Below are 24,761 nucleotides of genomic sequence, written 5' to 3'. Positions count from 1 at the left end.
GAGGAAACCAGACAGATCTCTGAGGGAAACAACAATTCACACACTGTGATATATCAATGTTGATACAACTAAAACAACAGATGCATGTAATCAGAATACTATGTAAGGACAGACAAGTAAAACTGCTTTTACCACAATATATGTATATAAACACATACATGTACAACAAGCAATGAGAGTAAATTACCAGCCAGTTATCTGAATGGTGTTTCACTCTGGACTCAAGAATATCATACTTGTATGACGGCGGCCAGCATTATGGGGGAAACCCACGACCATCCACAGGTTTGGTCACTACATTTCATGTATATCTGTTGTTTCAAATTGATTTGACTTGGCTGGACAAAAAGCACGAAGCTCCCGTGTTATTTCCATAGGAAGGTTTGGTCAAATTTTTGTTGTTTTTTTTTTGGTCAATGGGAACCAGAGAGTGTTTGTTCAATGATTAAAAGCAGTTCTCAAAATTTACCTACTTTTGAGCCAAGTTCATTGGTCAGTTTTGGACTTATTTCATAAAAAAAATAAACCTTTTTTACAATATTGGTAAGGCAATCCACCTAAAAACTGTTTATCTCGAGGGGAAAATTTTTTTAGCTTATCACTAAAATTCAAAATGGCCCCTAAATCACATGACTGGTAAAACGTCAAAAGTTGTTTCATATGTTCCTTATTAAGACTCCAAAGTTTGCTTTTTCTACTTTTACCAGTTTTGGAGATATTGCAATTTTATGACTTGACCGAGAACAATAACAGTCCGAATGATTTCAAGAGGGATACAAGCGTAGACCCCTAATAAATCAAACTATCTTCCTTGTCAATGTTTAATATTTCTTTTCATCTAAAATAAATACTTCATCAAATATGTATTCTTCATTTTAGTGTTTTCTTTGCCTTTCATATGATTATCCAGCAAAGCCCATCCAATGTTTGCTCTCCTGTACATCTATGTAAATGCAGTGTAATGACTTTCTATGTCAAAGTTCCATCGCTTTCTGTAGGCCTAGATGGAGAGTTTGGGGATATTTGTGGCTTGGTCATCAGTCATGAGTTTACACAAGCTTTTCGCTGAACTCAGATTGGAACATCACAAAGTACAGGTAAAATATTTCCTTCTCAATGTTATGCAACATATGTGGCATTTTATCAGTGAAGGAAATCCTGACAATTCACCCATATATAAATAATAAATGTATACAGGACTGTGTTAGTAAATACCTGGCTTGATGACAAATGACATCCAAAAGACAGGTAGAGCAACCACCACAAAGATGAGGAGGAGGACATTCTTAGGTCGGGCTCTCATTGGATCGGCTTGTCGTGGACGCAGTGGGCGAAGGGTACACAGTTGGGGCGACCACCACGTCACGGCAGGCAAGCTGCAGTCATGACTGCACAATAGGGCTCCTGGCAGGGTCCATACAGTTATACATGTAGTTGTGCATGTGGATCACATGGGCAGGGTTAGTCAGCTGTCTTACTGTTCTCTACCTGTGACGCACATTCGCTGCCCTCTCCCCCCCTCCAGGTATAGGTGATAAGTGACTCGTACAGTTGAGGACAGCAGTTAGTGTCTTGCTGCTCTCATCATACAGCCATCAGCTCAATGTTCTGTCCACCAGCCTGAAAAGTATATCCACAATGCTTTACCTTACAAGGGGCAACATATGTACATTTAACTTTATCAGGTATGGAAAACTGTAATAAAGTTCATCCCACATACACACAAGGGGCACTGATTTTTATACATGTAGGAGACAAATACAAATACATGTAGGAGACCCAATACAAATACATGTAGGAGACCCTATACACATGCATGTAGGAGACCCAATACAAATACATGTAGGACACCCAATACAAATACATGTTGGAGACAAATAAAAATACATGTAGGAGACTATACAAATACATGTGGGAGACAAATACACATAGGAGACCCAATACAAATACATGTAGGAGAACAATCACAAATACATGTAGGAGACCCTATACAAATACATGTAGGAGACACGACAAATACATGTAGGACACCCTATACAAATACATGTAGGAGACCCTATACAAATACATGTAGGAGACACGACACAAATACATGTAGGAGACCCTATACAAATACATGTAGGAGACCCTATACAAATACATGTAGGAGACCCAACACAAATACGTATAGGAGACCCAATACTAATACATGTGGGAGACCCAACACAAATACATGTGGGAGACCCAACACAAATACATGTAGGAGACCCAATAAAACTACATGTAGAAGCCCAATACAACTACATGTAGAAGGCCCTATACAAATACATGTAGGAGACCCAACACAAATACATGTAGGAGACCCAATACAACTACATGTAGAAGACCCTATACAAATACATGTAAGAGATCCTATACAAATACATTTAGGAGACCAGATACAACTTAATACACGTACATGTTCAGAAGCAACTACATGTATGTTTAAAAATATCCAGTAAATGTCCACAAATGTGTATGATTCTATGCACAGCATACAGATGTGTCACCTCTGTCCACATCGTGAAGCTAGATCAGGCTTGTAATTACGACACTTTGCAAAGATAATCAACTACAACACCCACACTTGAGTACACAGATTATACTCTCAAGTACATGTATAGCGCTTACAATAATAACTTTATCCTTCTACACAGAAAAAGGCATTCAGAACAATGCTTGAACAGGACACCTTGCAAACATCTGAAAAGGTGCAAGAATTACAGTAAATGTGGAGACTTTCTCATAATATTTACATATACCGGTTAAGCTGAAAACACCCTGTTTTTACATTGCTCAAGTCTGGGCCCAGCTGTTACACACACACACACACAAGGTAGGCCTACAAATCACGCAGCTTATAAGGTACCGACACATGCATTGTACCTTTACTTGAGTGTTAATACCACACTGGGGGGATTTCAGGCTTAGCATTAGCAAGGTCTGCCTGGAGCTGGGAGATAAAATCCCAGAATAAAGTACTGCATAATACTCCTGGCTGAAGCACATGTGAAGAGCCTAATGCCATGCTGTTATTCTAACAACTCTTCACTAATATAATTATAGCATACTGCACATACCACATATGATAGGATACATGTATGTGTAAATGTCTTTCTGTCTGCCTAGATAACGGGTCCATGTTTTATAAGGTATGCGATGATCCAATACATATGCCTGCATTTGCACATTCATAAATAATACACTGTATATTAAGTGACAAAGTAAACAACAAAGCCCCTAGAGCCTTGTAGAGACGGAGCACAGGCATGATTTTCTGTCAGCCACAATAATTAGTATCATTTTAACGATGTGAAGAATTAGAGGTTATTATCGGGAACCTAGTATATTGACTACATACATATTCACGTACACATTTATACTTGCATGCTGACTGATGTCCTGCTTCTTGGGAATAAATTAATGATGCAGTGATGTCACTACATATAAAGCTCACTTCCACAAGCAATTACATAATTATTTCCTTTTAAGTCATGAATATGTTATGAATATATCATAAATATTGTATGAATACATGTGGGATGTTATTTAATAGTATATCATTTAGTTCATATACATGTACATAGTAAAATATGACAATTACCAACAAGTTACATGTACAACCCATATATTTTTAACTGTCACAATATGTTGGAAATACATGTATTGCTTATGAGGCGTTAATCTATAATAATTCATTCATTCATGCAAATATCTTCAGCGATTTTAGATGAACTTGTAATGAACAAACGCTTGTGGTATTTTAACCCTACTCGATTAAATAGGAATGGTCAATAAATATGCAGGCACAGAGGTGACATTCTAAGGATGAACAACACATGTATGTCATGCCGTTTTGTGGGCCAAAGTTAGGTGGAGGGGGAGGGGGGGGGGGACAGGGTGATGAACTCAAAGGAAAAGAAAGCTAAAATATGAAGTAAGGTTCATCTTACAGGCAATTGAAAAATATGTATAAAAATACTTTCATTTATTTTTTCACATTTTTTTAAGAGTGTTGAAAGGCATTCAAAATTAGAAAACTACGGTGGGCTTTATGAGCACTGCTGATAGTATCTTAAGAACTCCAACATCATGTCACATTTTTCCCATATGTTCATCAGAAGGAAGGAATTGTTGGTAACATTATTTCAGTAATCTTTCACTCATGGGCAAAAAGAGTTATCCCAACATTCAGTGTCTCTATTATAGTTGAAAACACTTTCTGTGAGTTCCTAACCTCTTATAGTATTGTCTATAAAGTCCACCTTAAAATTCAAATGCTTGAGCACCTTTAACTCCTTTCACAAAAATTTTAAAACATAAATTTCATTTAAATCCATGTATAGTTTTAAGTGCTCTATTTAATGATGCCTACTTTGATTTTTGGAGGTCTTTTCCTTTAACAAAACTCATGAGCTCTGTGTACCTGGTAACCTCTTATCCTGCTACCAATGATACAAGTATGTACAGGATGTACATGTAAATGTCCACATTGAGGTATGACAACACAACATTTTGAGGCAAAGCTGATATATATGCTGATTTGTCCGAGTCATTCATGGGCTAACCTACATGTATTTAGCAGATACTTTCGTTTTTAAGAAACAATGCAGCAAAATCAACAAGTTGCATTTACTACAGGAAATAGAGCTTTCAGAGAGAATGGGTACTACAAGGAAAATCCTGTAGATTAATTTGTTGAGTGGAACAAGAAAACAGACAGTATGTACTACAAAGAGTATTTTCACAAAGGGCTGTGGAACATTTTAGCAATAAGTTGCTGGCAGACCTTCCCACATATGGCGAGAACCCTTGGTGAAAATACTGTGAGATTTCCCTATTTAGCACATACACATACTGTCTTTTTTCTGGCTGCTCTCAACCAATAAGAACACATATGATCAAGGTTGAAATGCGCACATTGACCACAGCTGTGTATGACGAATACGGTACCTACGCACACGGACCACAGCTGTGTATGAGGGATATGGTACTTGCGCACATTAACTACAGCTTTGTATGAGGAATATAGTACCTGTGCACATTGACTACAGCTGTGTATGAGGGATAAAGTACCTGCGCACATTAACTACAGCTTTGTATGAGGAACATAGTACCTGCGCACATTGACTACAGCTTTGTACGAGGGATACGGTACCTGCACACAATGACCACAGCTTTGTATGAGGGATACGGTACCTGCGCACATTGACTACAGCTGTGTATGAGGGATACGGTACCTGCGCACATTAACTACAGTTTTGTATGAGGAATATAGAACCTGCACACATTGACTACAGCTGTGTATGAGGGATACGGTACCTGCGTACATTAACTACAGGTTGTATGAGGAATATAGTACCTGCGCATATTGCCTACAGCTGTGTATGAGGGATATGGTACCTGTGCATATTTACTACAGCTGTGTATGAGGGATATGGTACCTGCGCATAATGACCACAGCTGTGTATGAGGCATACAGTACCTGTGAATATTAACTACAGCTTTGTATGAGGAAAATAGTACCTGCGCACACTGACTACAGTTGTTTATGAGCACATTGTAAATTTTTTCCTCAGTAGAGCAAGAAACAGCAATTATCTACTACTACATGATGTACAGGTATTTAAGTTAACATGTACATGCATTAGATATACAGTGTATGTATACATGTAGGGCTGGTAGCCAAGTGATCAGGATTGCACCCTCTGCTATGTTGAGCAATTTGTCCAGCCAACTTGTTTTATTTCTTTTATGGCTGTGCCTGGTATATGTTGCTTCCATTATGCTCATAGCAATCCTCTACATGAGCGCACTTATTTTCCTTACTATTTATGTAACAAATTTGTCAACTTCAACCTCAAACAGGGTTTGTACAGGTATATGAAAATGAAATTCCAGGAATTTTTGTGATTTTCAAGGCTAGTTTAAACATACCATGGTGCAAATTATAGGCTATATTTTAAGCCTGAATTATAGATGCTTTAATTTGCATGCGTGTATATTGAATAGTACGCTTGCTTTTGCAAGAAATATCTGCCCTTTACCTCTGTAATGTGACACATTCTTTGACACGGCCTTGGCTCAGTCAAAAAAACGTCATATATATCATTATGCAGGGCTTCCTCTTGGTCAGTATTTTTTTTAGCCAGACACTTTAGCCACTCATCAGATTTTGTAGTAAATAATATTTTTCTTTAGCCATACTTCCTTAGCAGCCACGACTCTTGTAGGTCCCCTTCTGTAATTCGTTTCTATCTGCCTTTGTGTAGCTGCTAGAATCAGTTTGGTCTCTTCCAACTATATCTGGAGTTTATCAAATGTTACATTTAGAACAATTGCCCTCAAAATAATGGCCCAATGCTTGGCAGCATATTTTTGTTTTTTGAGAAAAAAAATTCAATCCTTTTTTCAACCTATCTGTAGGATTCTAGTAAAATGTAATTTCCTTTATCAGAAAAATTTGTTACGAAATTAATTTGTACATTCAGTTTATTTAAATGCAACATTATGATCAGCACATTGGAGTAACACAGTCTGACAGGAAAAAACCAGACAGCGTACACATTTATGTAACGGCACATATTCTGAAACATTTAATTTTACTTTGGATCCCCAAAAAAAGTTTATTAAGTGGAACAGTTTTTCATGGGAGGTAACTTCATTTACAGGTGTAACTCTACCATGATCAATTGGCGTTGAAAGGCATCCCCTAAAACGCCATGATTCTCATTCATTATTTAACAAAAATGATTTCCAGCGTTATTTAATGTAAGTCAACTTCCAACAATGCTGAACCCCCTTTGTAGGTTTCTGTCAAGTAATCGCCAAACAACTGTGTTGTTGTTGTTTCGTTGAGATGAGGCCGTTTGAAATGAAAGTAAGTGGATTATTTTCATAAGAAAATTGAGAAAATTTGATAAAAACCCCAGAAAGCTCTCACGGTAAATTTTGTATAGCGTTTGTATTTTTTCTTAATTAAATAAATTTGTCGTCAAAACCATTCGCATTTTTTTCAAATTTTATCGCCATTTCAAAACATTGTTCTAAATTTGCGACAATGGCGAGTGCCAGCGGAAGCCCAGATTATGGGAGAATTATCAGCGAGCTCCTGATATGCAGACTCCGCGGTCAGCAGACAATATTTAAGTTCGGGACAAACTAAGATTTTCAAGGAGTTTCCAGGAATATTTGTCTTTTTTACGGACTTTCAAGTACTTGAAAATGAAACTATTTTTCAAGCACTTTCAAGGATTTTCAAGGGCTGTGCGCACCTTGTCAAAGAGTTAAGCGTTAACATATTCAATAACTTTCGCAAGCTATCATGCCATACCTCCACATGCAGCATATCTACAACATATCAAAAAATCAACCTAGTATGACCACCAATTTTTGAGCTATAGTTGCCAGAAGTGAAGTTGCTGGTAACCTCAAAGAAGGTGGGTAATTACACTGCGCAAAAAATTTTCAGTGCTATCCAAAACAAACAAAATTCTAATATATTTTAACTAGCTGTAAAATACATGTATAGTGTATCAACAACCTAAATGTGACTGTATTATCCAATGAGTGCTCCTTTACACTTCAGTTCAGAGGAAAATCTTGGACTCAACCGCCCGGCCTGTACCTTTGCATAGGCCTAACCTTAATATGTGAACAATGAAGAAAAATTCTAAGGTGGTTCAGCTAAATTTGTACAAAAATGAGTTGCATCTGACACCTGATTAAACCTCCTGGGCCTACATTTTACGAAAAATGTTAATTAAGAGAATTAGAAGGGGAAATCCGTCACAAATTCAAATATTCACACAATACAACGTTTGCTTGTGGATCACACATGAAAACAATATAACAGATGGAAAGCAATTTATAAGTCTGGTAAACCAAATACAATTGTCATGATGGCCTTTCTATCCACAATGTATTCTAAAGCATTCATAATTCCCAACCTTCTGACTGGCAGAACTGAATTTACATGTTAGGCCGCATAATTACAACACAATACTGTATATGTCCTTCGTTTGGAAGTTTTCAGAACATCTCACGCCGTCTATACAATAAGGGGAGGTAACCCAGTCCGTTTCTAACTCTAGGGACTTGAGTGAGTTGATGGTCAAAGGGAAACTCCGATAAAACTAAACATGCGGTTGTTCACTCAGATACATGTCAGTAGGCATGATGTCTGAAAATAAAAGGGCAAATTTTTCGCCATCGGCGATATGTTTCTTCAAACTGTGGTTAATGTAAATGAAACAGTCAAGGATCAATCCTAGCTGTCCGACAGAGAAGAGGGTACTGTCTGCAGGTTCTGTTCTGATGCTCAGAAAAATATATACAGGAACTGTAAATGAATATAAAGCGTGCATCTATTGTAATTTTCAAATAATTTGTCACCAAAAGACCATGAATGGTTGCTGATATTGTGTCTCTGATGTTGTGTCAAGGTCATTCAATAACTCAGTGGAGGTGAAACGGAGCTTTCAGATTGTGACGTTACATCATTGTGATGATGTTCCTTTGAGCTTCATGTCATTGCTTTACTGCACGTTGGGGCATGTCAATGCATTTTTAAATGGGTGGTCACAGATACAGACAAGAATTAATATTATCCACAGCATAGTATTTATTACATATGTACCTGAAATATTTATTTTGGAGGATTGACAAGGTAAGTCGGATGTTTTGTAGATAATTTTCATTACTATAGCCTACATGTATATGCCTGCCTGCTTCAAAATGCGGTGATTTACCCCAACTAGTCTGGTTCCCCGACATGTCCTGCGTATTTTGAAGTCATTGGCGCAATCTGACGTCAGAGGCAGGGAACCAGCCAATTATCCCACCATGCCAGAGAGAGACATCACAAAATGACGTCACGACGATATCCTAGCCTCATAACTCGAATGCTGATGGCTGGTGTGTTCATCTTGCATGAGAATTGTCCAGAATGGGGACGATCCCTTATGCCCTGAAAATTTGTGTACCATTTATCATCTAATTCAATTGCACATTTTTAACTTCAGAAAATTTCAATGCAGTTTTACTTTTTTGGACTGCGGTATGCAGGTAAAAGGACAGATCAAATGAGAAATTGTAATTAGAGAAATCAGCACAATACAAATCTATATCTTGGGATTGTACATGTATCAAAAGTATTCAGAAGTATATAGAATTTGAAATGGTTAACATGGCAAAAATAAATGCATACGTATCCGGTTTCCATTTGATCAGTTACTGTACAGAAAGATTCTTACTGTAGTTATTTATTTCTTAGTAATTGTTTTAGAATTTCAGATCAAGAGAAAGATAGGCAGGCCTCCAGATTTGAGAAGTGTGCTAGTTTAAAGGAACTACATGTAACATCAGGAAGAAAATTACAAACAATAAATTGCATCAAAAGAAAGTTAAAAAAAACTTTATAATGGGTCCCTTATTGGATGGTCTGTCAAGGTATGCCAAATGAACACATTTCGAATGATGGCCAGATACCATAATGATATAATGTTCACAGAACATCAACGTGTATGTACACTTCTAACACGTCAGAAAAAACTCTAACTTTCATATTGACACTACAAAGAGATCAATAACAAAGGCTGTACATGTTTATCTGTATGACCGGCAGTCATTTGCCTGTTTTATATGGGTAAAATAGATAAAAACGGGGTGAATTATTGGCCCTTGGTCGCGTGTGTGGTTATCGGCCCTTGTCTGGCCGATGTCTGTGCAGTTCATGCGGCTTGGGTGGTGTAACCACCAAGTTTGTTCAGGTAACTTAACCGGTTTTATACTTTAGAGTGGATGTATAGTTTTATAAAGTCGGAGTAAATCTGGGATGACTTAAGACCAGATAGAATGTGCTGCAACTTGTGTCTACTGTGCTGTTTTTCGAGGATTTCCATTACCAGGTCATGTATACTTGTTGACTATAGATTGGACCCTCCGGGCACATTAGGGTCAAAAGTTGGCGGAATATACACGGAACTCCAATACATCCTGTGATTGCTCCAATATATCCTGTGATTGCTCCAATACATCCTGTGACTGCTCCAATACATCCTGTGATTGCACCAATAGGGCCTACATCCTGTGATTGCGCCAATACATCCTGTGATTGCGCCAATACATCCTGTGACTGCTCCAATACATCCTGTGATTGCGCTAATACATCCTGTGATTGCGCAAATACATCCTGTGATTGCGCCAATACATCCTGTGATTGCACCAATACATCCTGTGATTGCGCCAATACATCCTGTGACTGCTCCAATACATCTTGTGATTGCTCCAATACATCCTGTGATTAGTCAATAAAATGATGGACACAAAAGTTGATGCCTAGGAGGACAAGCTGCAACAGCTAAGAGCAACTCTGGCTGCAAAACAGCAACTGACCAAAGTATTTGCTCCACCTCCCATAACGTTACCTCTTTATGGTGGGAAGGATGATCCTGAGAGCTGGGTTGAACGAGCATCCAGGATGATAACTACACAGCAAATGGACAGTAAAAGGGCTGTATTCTTTATGACGGATTACTTGTTTGGCGCCCTTGAAGATGAGATCTGACACCGTGCCCCTAAGACAGTCAATGCGTTTTTTGATATACTCTGTTCTACATTTGGGTGCAGAGTTTCACATTCGCAAAAACACAGAGAATTTTATAACATGATACAACATTCTTTCGAATCGCTGACTGAATATTCCCATGCAATGATGGCTTTAATCGAATGGCTAACGATAAATTCTAAAAAGAGGGACCAGATGTTAAAGGAACAATTTGTTGTGGGAATCAGGCCTGTGTCAGTCCAAGGGTTTCTCGTGAAACAATCCTGAGACGAGCTTCCTGGAACTGAGACAACTGGGACTTTAGGAATGCGATGAGATGGGCTGTGCAAAGGCCACTGTTCATGAAAAGGTAAATGTAGCAGAATCTGCAACTGTGCATCCTGGTGTGGATGACACTTAGTGCTGGCTACGGCGCTGAGATACTCAGCGCTGGGCTACAGCGCAAAGATACTCAGCACTGGGCTAGGGCGCACACTCAGCCCTGTACTTTTGAAATGAATGTTTTATCACAGACACCTTGCTTTTTGAACAGCTGTGTGGGTTGTACCTTGATATCAGGAGACCAAAGAAAAGCCTTCAACCAGGTCGCAGGTAATACAAAAGTTCTAGTCCCAGCACTCACCTCAGCAAAGACCAAATGTTCAGGTATTCCATCAAACAGACCGCTTTTAGTCAAGTCCATAGAACATACATTTCATGTCGACCAACTGACTGTTGGGCCGACTCTCTCATATGATTTCGTTGAAGTTACAAAATTATCTGATAAAGATATTTGGTTGCCACCAGACTCGTTTGGGCTCTTAATGTGACTTTGAAATGACCAAAGAACTATTGGTAACAGCTGATGTACATAGTGTCATTGTTTCTTCGAATACTGATCAGAATGTTGGTGCAACTGGTTTGCCGGGTCTGGAAGGCTTTGAGGAAAGCCATAGAGACAAGATTCAGAGCCTGTTTCACAACCTTATCTCGGAATTCCTGCTAACCTTATATCTGAAATTAAAAGTCGTTCACAAGACCTTCTAGAGAAGGACATTATACATCGCAAATCATTTAACTATGGAGCACCAACAGTCCTGACCAGGAAGAAAAATGGCAAACTAAGCATGTGCTGTGACCATTGCAGGCTGAATGCCTAGGTTGTTAGAGGTGTATACCCATTGCCTCACAATGAAGAATCATTAGATCTTATGGCTTGGCGCGTCCTATACCACGCTGGGTCTTAAAGCAGCTTTATACATTCAGATTGAGGTAGAAGAGTCTGATACCTGTAAGAAAACATTAACCACACCTTTTGGATTGTTTGTGTTTAATCGTATGCTTTTGGAGTTACGAATGCTCCAGCAACTTTTCAAAGGTAACTGCATTTTGTTTTAAGAGACAGCCATATGGAAAGATTATTTGTACATCTGGAAGATGTCACTGTTTGGTCCACTGGTATACCTGATCACCTGGAGCAGTTGACGTATACCCTAGAGAAACTCTGTAAGCATGGATTAAAAGCGGAGCTTGAGAAGTGTTGCTTCCTTCAAAAGCATGTTAAGTTTCTTGGTCATGTGATCTTGGAATCTGGTGTGAAGACAGATCCAGATAAAACACACTGTTGCAGAATGGCCAGTTCCACTGACGCTGAAAGAGGTACACCCCTTCCTTGGTTTTGCTACCGATTATAGGCAATTTGTGGAGAAGTTTGCAACAACAGCAGGTCCGCTCTGTGATTTACTTGGAAAATGCAGTCAGGAGACAGCCAGCAAAGTGCGATTTGAAGAGAACTGTAATATTTCTCACTTGTGGGACAAACGCTGTCGGAAAGCAGAAGATACGTGTAACTAATCCTCCGGTCTTGATGTACCTTGATTTTTCAAACAATGCGTTCTGGAGGTGGATGCCAGGAATAGAGGACTTGGTGCCGTCTCGGGACAAGTGCATAAAAGCAGCTTCAGGTTGATGCTTTTGCATCAAGGGGACAACCAGAACTAAAGGCTGGATACTCAAGCGAACGGATTGAACTCCTTACACTGAAGTGGGTAGTCTGTGATAAATTTAGGTCATATTTGTAAGGATCATCCTCCACGGTATTTATGGATAACAACCCACTGGATTATGTGACGACCAAAAAACAAAGTGCGTGCACTGGAACAACGTTGGGTAAATGAATTGTCGTCATTTCAATTTTCCATTTATACACAGGCAGGGGAAGTTTAACGTAACTGCGGATGCATTGTCCAGATTACCCGAACATCTCCCCACAACGTCTGAGCATGAAGAGGGCTGAGATGTCTAGACTCTCAAATGACCAGTATATTCCAGACATGTCCTGCTGCAGAACTGTGCGTTGCAGAAAGTTATTTTGCAACCTTGTGTTTGTGTGGGTAATATTAATGCCTCTGAGACTACTGTATGACCACAGTGGAAGTGTAATAGTACTGTTCAGTTTCAGACGAATGATCCCAATATCAGCAGACTCAAGCACTATTGTCAAATTAGGTTGACAGAATGGAGAGAACTAAAAAGTTCTCTACTATGCTGAGGTAACTCAAGGAATGGGACAAGATTGTGGAGCGACAAGGTGTCCTGTACCGGAAAATCACATCCACACACGGAGAACCCATTCTGCATGTTCTGTACCCAACCTGTTTGCTGGACCCTGTATTCAGGAACTATATGGCGCTTCTGGGCACAAGGCAGAAAAGTGCCTCGAAAAGTAGGGAATGATGTTTGCTTCCCAGCATAGAACAGAATGCATGGTGCAAGTGGTCTATTTCGTGATGCCTACTTCGATTTAAGAGGTGTTTTCCTTTAAGTTCCGTTTTAGCATGATATATATGTACAGGCTTGATTTAATGAAGATAGAGCTTGGTATGTTTGACATGGTGCTTCAGTGAGGCAGCAATACCAATATGAGGGATCTGACAGTCAAATATACCTCAAGCAAACACCATTGCAGCTTTAAAAGTAAAGACAAGAACAAAATATAACCAAACTTTTTTCAGAGGAGGGGTCCATACAAACCTAAACAGGCACAGGCATTTTTTAATTAATTGCTTGGTGACTCTATAGATCACCTTTTCATCTGGAATTCTTTTGAGGCCATGGGGCATTTTAAAGAAATCGGAAACATCATGTCTTGTCATCCTTACCCTAAGCTCTTCAGTATTAGGGACAAAACACTCCTTTATTGTGTGAGGTATGGTCCCTCTTCTCATTACAACTGAAGGCCACGCGTTGTGGCCATCTGCCTGAGACCTTGAGGTATAATGCCAGACATATATTTTTTTTTTTTTGATTGGTGTTTTGCGCCGTACTCAAGAATATTTCACTTATACGACAGCGGCCAGCATTATGGTGGGTGGAAACGGGGCACAGCCTGGGGGAAACCCACGACCATCCGCAGGTTGCTGGAAGACCTTCCCACTTACGGCCGGAGAGGAAGCCAGAATGAGCTGGACTTGAACTCACAGCGACCGCATTGGTGTGAAGCTCCAGGGTCATTACGCTGCACTAGCGGGCTAACCGACTGAGCCACGGAGGCCCCTGCCAGACATATTCCACTACCACTCTCTCATTGAAAATGGCTTTAAAGTAGATCAGAACTGTTTCGTAATCGGAAGTAAAACAGCTGATTTTAATGCTAGTTCTACATGGAAAAAATGGTGAACTAGGAATGGGTCATGTCACAGCAGAACAGATGCCTTCTAGGGTGGTAGAAATATCTCACCATTGATTGGTTACGAGAGAGCATGGAAGCCCGTTCAAATTTCCCCATGTGGGCATTTTTGCTTATTTAAAACATTATCTCGGTTACCTATACTGTATATCACAAAAATGTAAAAGTTTAAATGTGACTCTTTATCAATACATATATATATTTAGTCTAGTGATATCTTTTCTGTTAAAAGTAACTTCAAAACTCAAACAAATAAGCAAACCAAAATCCAAGCAACTCGGCCCCAATCATCATTCTTAATATTTTTAACACTTTGAATATTTTTATCACTTTTGCTATGAATTCATGGACCCGTTGCTAACATTCGGTTTACTTTGCTGCGTCCCAGATATCACACACTCTATGCATTGCCTTAACTCACATGTATACTATGATTTAGTCAGCACACAATGAGAATTTTCAATTACTGTAATTCTTCAATCTTTTTCACATGTTTGCAAGGTGTTCATTCAAGCAAATTATAAAGGTATTATTGCATGTTAAATGATAAACTTATACCATTTGTGAAGCCCTGGAGTTGGCCAATCCAACCAATGTAAATATGCCCCCAGAATCAAATTAAAAATGTGCATAAACTGCACTGAAAGTTGCAGAATTAGGGCATGTTGAAATCTGATGGAACACACAGTGTATATATGTACACCTAATAAACAGAAACTGGTCCACTGTATCCTGGAATGACGAAGTTTGTAACAAGACTCGTATAAACGACTTGGGAGACTGTTGTTCACGGCAACGCCTTAAGTGTATATATCACCAAGAAGAGAGAAGTTGTCATCCATGAAAATCCATCTCGGGTTTCTGTTGAAAAGCAAGCCTTACTCACAGTTATTCTCAATTGTTAGCAGATTACGAGTACAGGCATGTATGTATCAGCTTGTATCCTAAACTTCAAGAGACAATACATGTATCAATCAATAGCATTAGGAAGAATAAATGTGGATATATATGTATGTATGTACATGAATGTCATACCACACAGGCTTGTAAACAGAGATTTCAAAATGAGTCTGAGAAGACAGTCAAAACTAAAAGGCCGATGGCTGACCTGAAAGCAGCAAAGACGCATGAATCTGACATTAATAAATCAGCCACAGAGATTTATGTACCATGTAGATCTTCCCTGTACTCCAACTGATAAAATGTACTGACTGCTTCGGTGGCCTACTGGTCAGAGCGTCAAACTCAAAATCGGGAGACCTGGTATCAAACCAAAGACTTTAAAAATGGCACTTGTTGCCTCGCTTTGTGCTTATCACCGAGGTTGGAGCAAGTAAACGTGACTGCATGGTTGGCCCAGTGTCAGTATAATGTGACTGGTATTTATTTATTTTATTTGATTGGTGTTTTATGAAGTACTCATTGATGAAAGGCTCCTGGGTCTTTATGAAGTACCGCATTGATGAAAGGCTCCTGGGTCTTTACGCTGCGCTAGCACTCTAACCATCTGAGCCACGGGGGTCCCCATAATGTGACTGGGTGTGATACATGTACATATACTTCAGTGGCAGCAGCAGCACCTTGGTGGCTGGGACTCGCCCTGTCACAAGAAGACACAGTATATGTACACACACCGAATGAATCCTTGTCATCATATGAATGAAATGTTATTCTGTACGTTAAACCCCGAGCAGTCATTCATTCAGTCATTCTTGAAATGTAGGACATATCGTAATAATTAAAATACTGAATACTGGTATACTGTACAAGTGTGCAACAATCCTGAGAATAGACTGAATAGAATTCTTTAAGTTGATTCAAGATATAATGGCAAATCTCCCAGCCTTTCGAATTATTAAAAAGCTGGTATTTAATTGGTACTTTTGTTGTGTCCCCTCTCAAATAACTACTTCGAGAGTGAGTGAGTGATTGGGGTTTAATGCCGTGCTCAACAATTTTTCAGTCATATGACGATGATAACTAACTACTTCGTGGAGGACATTAACTTGCCCTTCAGCTTATTTCCAGGCTGGTACAATGTACCTGTACCCTTATTCTTGAACCTTTTCAAACTCCTCTGCAGGCGATATTTTGAAACATTCGAACAAAACGATGGGGTGTAGAGAAATAATTGGCACGGTTTTACTAAGCTTGCATCTTTCATGACACAGACAAATCATTTTTAGCATCATTTTCATAATAATTATATGCTTAAATTCCAATGAAAATAGGGCTGTGGTGGCTGAAAAGGTTGACGATTTACGGTATAACTGTATGCACCAGTACCATATTGTACAAGGCACAATACACTCATGTTCAATATTTCATGTTTTCAAGCAAATCACAGTGTGTAGATGGTCAAGTTTACTTTAGTATTTTAACACACAAGCATGTGTTATGACCAGACATAGCCTCTGGAATTCTGGTTAATTCATTATTCTGCAGTAAAGAATCTGGGCACAAATTTTAAACATTCTAGAGTGAAACATATCAGTTGTAGGTGTGTTTGACTTTTGACTTCAGTCCTATGATGTTTGTTTTTTTTTTTTTCGTTCGATTTGCTTTACGCCATACTCACTTCCCTTTATATATATAACTCACTTCCCTTTATATATATATATATATATATATATATATATATATTGTATGACTGCCTTGGATGTTTGATAAATATGGGCCCAGTACTCTAACATTGAAGGCTGTAATGTAACACTGCCCCCCCCCCCCCCACCCCACCCCTGCTCGAGGCTGTCAGGATTGCTCTGTAGTGTACATCTTATAGCTGAAATTCCTCAGCAAACATCTCAAATTTCAATGACTGTGGAATGTACATGACAGGTCATAAGGAGACAATCAGACACTGCAAATCACACCCTGTGTACCAGACATACACTGTGTGTTGAGAATGGCTGCTTATTTACCAGCATTTGTCTCTTTTACTTTTTTTTTTCATAACATTGCAGCCTACATGGAATGCAAAAATGGAAAAAAATTTCAATACTTACCATCAATCCTCAACAAAGTGCTTGTTATATTTATTTATTTATTTGACTGATGTTTTAAACCATACTCAAGAATATTTCACTTATATGATGGCGGCCAGCATTATGGTGGAAGGAAACCGGGTAAAGCCTAGGGGAAACCCACAACCATCTGCAGGTTGCTGCCAAACATTCCCACGTACAGCCGGAGAGGCAAGTGCATGTTATAGCATACTACCCTAATTCCCCAAACTATTCGCACAGGAAAGAGCAATTTCTAAGCAATTTAGTACTGGTATGCAAATTTTTAATTTGATTTTGGAAACAACGTCGTACTTAACAATTTTTCAGTCATATGATGAGGAAGGAGTCCTCTCAGCACATGTGCCTCTTTGTTGCAGGACGGATTTCCACTGCTCTTCTATCTAGGCATTGACATCAGAATATAATTTTAAGGATTTTGTATGCTTCTGAAAGTACATTTTCACATCTTAAATCTTATAAATTATGTTTTCAAATTGTATCCAAAGTTACACTTTACTGGCTGAATTTGTTTAGGGTCTAATTAGAGTTATATGTATTTTTTCTCTAATAAGTTTCTCTCATCAAACTGTACAAAATCTACAATATATGTATATATAATCTGCACATTAACCATGCTGTCAAGCCACAATGCCAGGCCACAAAGGGAGATCACTATGCTCCCATGACGTGAACTCTGAACCCGAATATTGACATAGGGTCAGCAGGCACAACAGGCCTTAGATTCTATAAACAGGCACATATCATTATTGGCTGAGCAATGAAGCCTGCTAACAGCTACATCGCACTGGCCAGTGCAGGTCACGCTCTTCACTGCCTACACAAGCTTCAGTCCACATTGTCCCCAGCTCTGCAAATGTTGACATTTTCCTCTTGGAAAACAATGTTTTCAAAAAGCCCTTCCACAAAGGACAATAGGGCATCGACACTAGAAATTCCGTCATAGGCTAGGCTCAGTATCTCATCCTGGAGGCTGAACCTCATCAGGGATATCATATTATTATATTATTCTTCGTCAGTGATATTATTTTCATGCAACGGTACATGTATGTACCTGCACTTCATGTAATTGCTTTAATTGTCACACCATCAGAGCCATCTGAGAAGACAATATATTAAGCTGGCAGGCCCAGTGATATTTTTAGCTAACAATTATATTTTTAGCTATCACAACCAAAGGCTTGGTAGTAGATGATGATGGAGTATGTATTCTACTCTCGAGAAGTGTCACTGACATCATGTAGTTGGCCGCCGACATGCAAAATGTTTACAACGCTCGATAGGACCATAAGGTGGCCATATTAAGAGGCATGGTTAAGAGTTGCATTTATAAGAAAATGGTAATCCCACATAATCCCACAAGAGGTCCTTGACTTTGCAGTCATGACAGTAGTTGATGATAGTGCAACTTTTCAGTTTTATTTATTAAATTGGTATTTTTTTTTTTTTTTTTTCGTACTCAAGAATCTGTCCTTTAATATGGTGGGGAAAAAAAACGGATAGGGCCCGGGAGAAACCCACAGCCATCACAGGTTTTTTTTATTCATCTGTATTCATTCAGCAGCTAATACACGTAGCAGAATACAACGAACTTTACATTTACTCATTTTTTTATTTAGTTGCTGTTTAACACCACACACAAAAAATTTTTGGGTGAAGCAAAGCGCCTGGAGGATTACCACCAAACTTTGAAAAGTTAGTGAACTTTCACACCTGTGATATATGTGCTATGCAGTTTGCATGAAACTTCATTTAATACCACACAAGATAGCATCGTGGTCAGCCTTTTGCCACCAAAATCACAGCAAAACAATGGATGCGAGGAATAAAATCTTTTCACATACCTGACAATACTACCCTTTCATCTCTGACAAATAAAGTGTTCACAGGGGATACCTATACATATACAACCTTGTACAGCTGTATACCTTATAGCCCCAGCCTATAATGCACTAGGGCCAAAATGTATCACTTTAGCCTACAGACATCAGTTCAAAAACTGGTATTTGATCTTGGAGTGAATGCGTGAAGATGGAGTCTATTGGTAGGGAGATAATATATAGATTCTTGTGACTCGTGTACATGTACATCTACACATATAAATAATTTTATTAGTTGCTTTTCAAGCTGCCAGTGAGGCGACAATGAATGCATCCATCCAAGAACGCAAGGTACTGATTGAACTCAGGCTGGGTTACTGTCCTACCAAGCCGGCCTTTACAGATTGGGGTCGTTACAGATTGGGGTCATTACACTAAGGCTTACACGTATATCATACAGACAGGGTTGTCTTTTATTTGGTAAATCTCCAGACATTTGTGTTTGAGGTGTCCTTTTTTGAATCACTGTAAAACGTGAAACCCGGTAGATCCAGGGAATGTTTATATTATCATGACTTTGATTAGATTTGTTGGCAAAAAATGCTTGGAATTTTTCAGAAACACATTCCTTTGATTTTATACATACATTTTGTACCAATGCTCTTTTCGCAGACGACATTCCTTTTCAAAGCCTGGTCAACAGAAGTGACTCAGGGATTCATCTAGGCATGTATGTATTGGCGTTTTCAGTGAAATGATGCGAGTAATTTCAAATTCACTGCTAACATTTTCACTTGGTACACACACATGTACATGTACAAGCTTGGCAATAATTTTTAAGTTAGAGCAGCATAATGACCCAGGAGCCTCTCACCAATGAGGTGGGTGTGAGTTCAAATCCAACTCATGCTGGCTTCCTCTCCGGCCGTATGTGGGAAGGTCTGGCAGCAACCTGCAGATGGTTGTGGGTTTCCCCAGGCTTTGCCCGGTATCCTCTCACCATAATGCTGGCCGCCGTCGTAAAAATGAAATATTCTTGAGTACAGCGTAAAACACCAATCAAATAAATAAATAAATAATTTTTAAGTCGGTGCAGGACAGAATGGCAAATCTTCCAGCTATTCATTTAATACAAAAAAATTGGACCAAGCAGTCGGGCCCTGTCAAAATACTGTTTGGTGCTTGCAATGTACAAGGACATGCATAGGATGACCAGTAAGCCAGTGAAGGTGAATGTTCATGCAAAAGACTTACATGTATTTATAATAACATGCACACATACTTAACTAGAATTTTTCACTTCAACACAATGACAGTGAGTTTGGGTGAGTAAGTGAGCGAGTGCTTGGGGTTTAACGTTCCACTTAACAATTTTTCAGTCATATGACGATGAAGGAATCCTTAGAGTGCATAACAAGTGCCTCCTTGGTGCAGGACGGATTTCCACCGCTCTTTTATCTGGTGCTGCTTCACTGAGACCACTTACAGTATAATGGCCAGACCCATTATACTGATACGGACCAACCAGTCGTTGCACTATCGCCTTCATGCTGAATGCCAAGCGAGGAAGTTACAACTTCCGTAAGTCCAAGGCCATAGGTGTGACTCAACCCACGACTGACCCTGGATCTACAGCTCCCAAAGCAAACTGGTTTGGATGAAGCCAGTCTCGTCATTTCAGTCAACGTGATAAAACATGTGAGCTTGGAATTATGCAACTGGGTGTAACAGAAGGAATGTCATGATTACACATAGATCAGACACAAGCAGCAATTCAGGGCCTTCACAAATGCAAAATCGTGGTAGTTCATAAGTTATTCATCTCAAAATGACTATGTTTTTATCCGGTTTCCTACATTGCACATGTGACATACGGCAATTTACATGTGAAATTCAATATCTGGGTTCAGGTGACATTCTCTTTATTTCAAACAACAGGATATACCCATCAATACTGTAATTCAGTGCCTTATTGATTTATTTATTCCATTCACAATGTTTTAAGGCTAGATATTTACAGGTGTGTTATTTAATGTTCTGACATTAATTGTAACACCCAGTCCAATCCTGTCTCTAAAAAATATTATGATGGGGGATGGGTCACGCGTTGTGAACTTGTGATAAAGTTGTTTATTGAATATGTCCATGTTAGAATTGTTATTCATTAACAGTCGCTGGCTTTATTCATGGTTAGTTAAATGTGACCAATATAGGTCAGCTCTTCAACCCTGGCAACCCAGTGCAAAAGCAGAAATATTCCATTAATAAAATGATCTCAAATTTCGTCCATTAAAGGGCAGTTTTAGAGGCAAATAAATCTCACAAAATATGATTTTTGGTGCTGAAACTGACAAATTTCCAGTAGAATATCGTCCCATATTCCATACAAACCTCAGAGCACCTTTCCTTCAACCCTGGCTGATCCACAATAGCAATGTAGATTCACTAATCTCAAATTAATTTTAAAGTGCAATCGAGTACATGTATGGTGGAAACTACATGTGTTAGTGTGGTTTGAGTTTGGGCTCTTTTATCGCTGGAGTTAAAAAACGTCCTACTGTACCACTTGACATATCAGAAATATTTTTGATTGCCGGTACATTTACTATAACATAGATGCCTGTAAAAGGTTTCTGAGCAAAAGTTTTTTTGAATAAATGAACAATGGAGAAAATTTAGGAAATGATTAATGTCAGCAAATGTTGCGTAACATTTTCGACACGTCACATGACACAGAGGGGCTTTTTACCCCTTCAGCGATAAGTCTGAACTCAAAATGCACTTATTGTCACACATTTTCAAAAACAAACTTGCTTGGTTGAACTGGTCTCTACAAGCTTTGCGCTTGTGGCACTCAAAGTTCCTTTTATCATATATATGTCCTTTTTGGTACAATTATGAAGGTTGAAGATGTGCTGACAGACAATAATGAAAATATCGTAGTTCTCTGAACGTTTTCATCGCTAGAACACTTCAACATGGTTGTCAACAACGCATTGTTCAGTACCTTTAAGGTTTCCAGTTATATGTACCATGATCACAAGACAAAGAGTGTACTTCATTTCATCAGTGGCAAATTAAGAAAATGACATAGAAAACAGAAAAGACCACAGGATGTGAGTTTCATTGTGGCAAATTAAGAAAATGACACAGAAAACAAAAAAGACCATAGTATGTGAGTCTCATTGCCATGAATAGAATGGAGGTGGGAGTTTTGCCTGCTTGTTTTCTAAGGGGTACAGATGAGGAAAATGGGTGGACTTGATGCATTTAAATAACACACTAGTCCATGTAGATGGGTTGTTTTAAGACATACTAAAGAATATTTCACTTATAAATATTTTAATACATGTATGATAGTAATCAGGGTTTTATCTTTCTACTATGTTTTGAAGAGTGTTAAGGATATTAAAATGTTTGAATTGTGAAGTGGAACTTATTGGCCATACTTATGTTGTTTAGGAAATCTGATGTCACATCACCTTTTTCCCCTTATGTTCACCAGCAGGAAGAAATTTTGAGCTCATTATTTCAGTATTCTTTTACTCACTAATAATAAGATCTATTCCAATATTTAATGAAGTGTGTACAGCTGGAAAAAACTTCCTGTGACATCAGAGTTCCTAAACACCTTTGTATTCAAATGCTTTAATGCCTTCAATTATATTCACAAAAATTTGTAAGAAATAAATAAAAGCATTTTTTTTTTGGCATACTTTTTAGTGGTCTATCTTCCGGCGCTTACTTCGATTTTGGTGAATAACATGAATAAGTATTTCAAGGGTCTCACCAGTTCACGCAGGTTAGTATGAGAAAAAGTGGAATCTCTTCATGCTAACGCACATAAAAGCCATGATTTCATTATTATGGTCTGTGGGTTCAATGGCACTGTAACCAGTCACCATAAAATCACGTCCTTAGTTTGTGGTAGCCACAACATATGAGACTCCTGAAACACTGATTCAATTGGCTTGTATGCAGATATATGAAAGGTTATACACTATTACCTCCAGGCACCACAGACCTTCAGGTCTAACTACAGGACTAGCTTAGGCTATCCTTAACAAATTCTTTGTTGGGTGTCACGAAAAAATAGGCTCAATAAGTTTTTTCTTTTCCAAGTTACATGAAAAATACTGTTTACAAAGATATCAAGAAAGAAAAATATATTTTAAAACACCCTTGTTTTTACACTGTGTTAAGTAAACATGATTTAATCATCAACATATTGGCACTTCAATTCATGTTCGCTTCGGCATGTCTGTATTCATGACTACTTCATATAAATTTTTTCTGTTGAGTGTTCAAATAATAAAATGGTATATTGATACAGCTTTGTAGTCCACTAAAGTTTAATGTATCTGTACGGGTAAAAAATCTATCATGTCTAGGAAGCTGGGCTTCCTGCTCATGGGGCACGGTCGATGTGCAGCTTCTAAAATGTTAGTCAAGGTAAATGGGGCTCGAGATCAACCCTGGCTTAGGGCAGGAAATTTGTGGATTCACCTACTGGTTCTCACTGTTTGTGAGGCCTTGGTCAGTCAGTGACCATTATCAGTACATGATCCTTGTGGGACTATAACTTTCCACAATATGTTTCTAGAAAATCTCTTGTCATACAAGTCTGGCACAGCGCATGCTGCCTGAAGTATCAGTTTCATTTCAAGAAAAGGTTAGTCTGAGATAGCTGTGATGTTAGGTTTAACAAAATTTTGTTCAGCCAAGTATGGCCCCAAGCCAGCATCAGAGCCCACTCCATTTAAAACCTGATGCAGTTACCTGCCCTTGTTGAATATGTCGAGGCTGTCAAGTACAGCCACTCGCTTTGAGCATCACCAAGGAATATCAGATCGATGCGGCCTAAGAAATAATACAGTGTCGTTGAGCTTACAATAAATCAAGAGACAAAAAGATTAGAAACATAAGTGTCTGCCAACTTACACCATTGGAAACGTACTTGATAGGTAATTTTTTTCTCGGCAACTGCATCAGGTTTTTAAATAGAGTTCGCTACGTTGGTTACAGGCCATCCTGTCTGTATAGGGCCTGATATTCCATCTTTGAAATGAAATGTCAAATTGTGTACCCAAATAACACGCGGGCAGAATTTACAGCATTGATCAACTAATTTACCAAAAGCCTGTAAGTGCTGTACAAACAGAGGAAACAAGCTAATGATCAGTTAAGGTTGGTTATATCTGGGACTTCAGATTAAGTGGTATACCGAAACTTTTTCAAACGTTGTGCAGAGCTAGTAGAGCTACAGGTTCAGTTAAAAACAATGCTAGTCACAAACAGATTATAACTGTGAATTAGCTCTAAGTGGCTATTCTTCGGCACACATGTAGCGAACGGTGAACATGCATGACTGAGGTGGGGGTGGGAAGGGGGACGAGTCTTCTCTCATAAGATTTCGCAGTAATGTCGAAAGTTGACAGACAAACTTACTCACCATCAGCACGTTGAACATGTTAACACTCCGGAACGATAAAACTGTTTGACAGAAAATGATCACAGACGAGTGCGTAGTCGGTGGAGTTGATGGTTCGAGACTCAGACGTCACACCTGTCCCAACACAATCTTGTGTAGGAAGTTACATATACGTCTGATAGGTGGCGCTGTGCTTGCCTAGCAGAATATATACCGCCCCCGAAAAATAAAAGTC

The 24,761-nt window shown here is 38.8% G+C and overlaps 1 protein-coding gene across 2 annotated transcripts in view; it reads right to left on the bottom strand.

Moving 5' to 3' along the window:
• The window catches only part of LOC135472577 (alpha-1,3-mannosyl-glycoprotein 4-beta-N-acetylglucosaminyltransferase B-like), a 48,163-nt gene extending 23,492 nt beyond the window's left edge, over positions 1-24,671 (bottom strand). Inside the window, exons 1-2 of one of the 2 annotated variants that reach the window (XM_064752136.1) lie at positions 24,548-24,671; positions 1,216-1,620 (exon numbers count right to left, since the gene is read on the bottom strand). In XM_064752136.1, the coding sequence (XP_064608206.1) occupies positions 1,216-1,303 (88 nt within the window). In that variant the 5' untranslated portion in view covers positions 1,304-1,620; positions 24,548-24,671. Of the gene's footprint in view, positions 1-1,215; positions 1,621-7,967; positions 8,036-24,547 lie in introns of those variants that run through there. The other variant, XM_064752137.1, reaches the window with a different exon arrangement.
• Between the last annotated feature and the right edge of the window lie 90 nt (positions 24,672-24,761).

Source organism: Liolophura sinensis, chromosome 8, assembly GCF_032854445.1.
Source record: "Liolophura sinensis isolate JHLJ2023 chromosome 8, CUHK_Ljap_v2, whole genome shotgun sequence".
In the NCBI taxonomy this organism is placed as follows: domain Eukaryota; kingdom Metazoa; phylum Mollusca; class Polyplacophora; order Chitonida; family Chitonidae; genus Liolophura; species Liolophura sinensis.
Note: the sequence above shows the minus strand (reverse complement) of the source record. Positions and strands in the feature narration are given on the sequence as shown.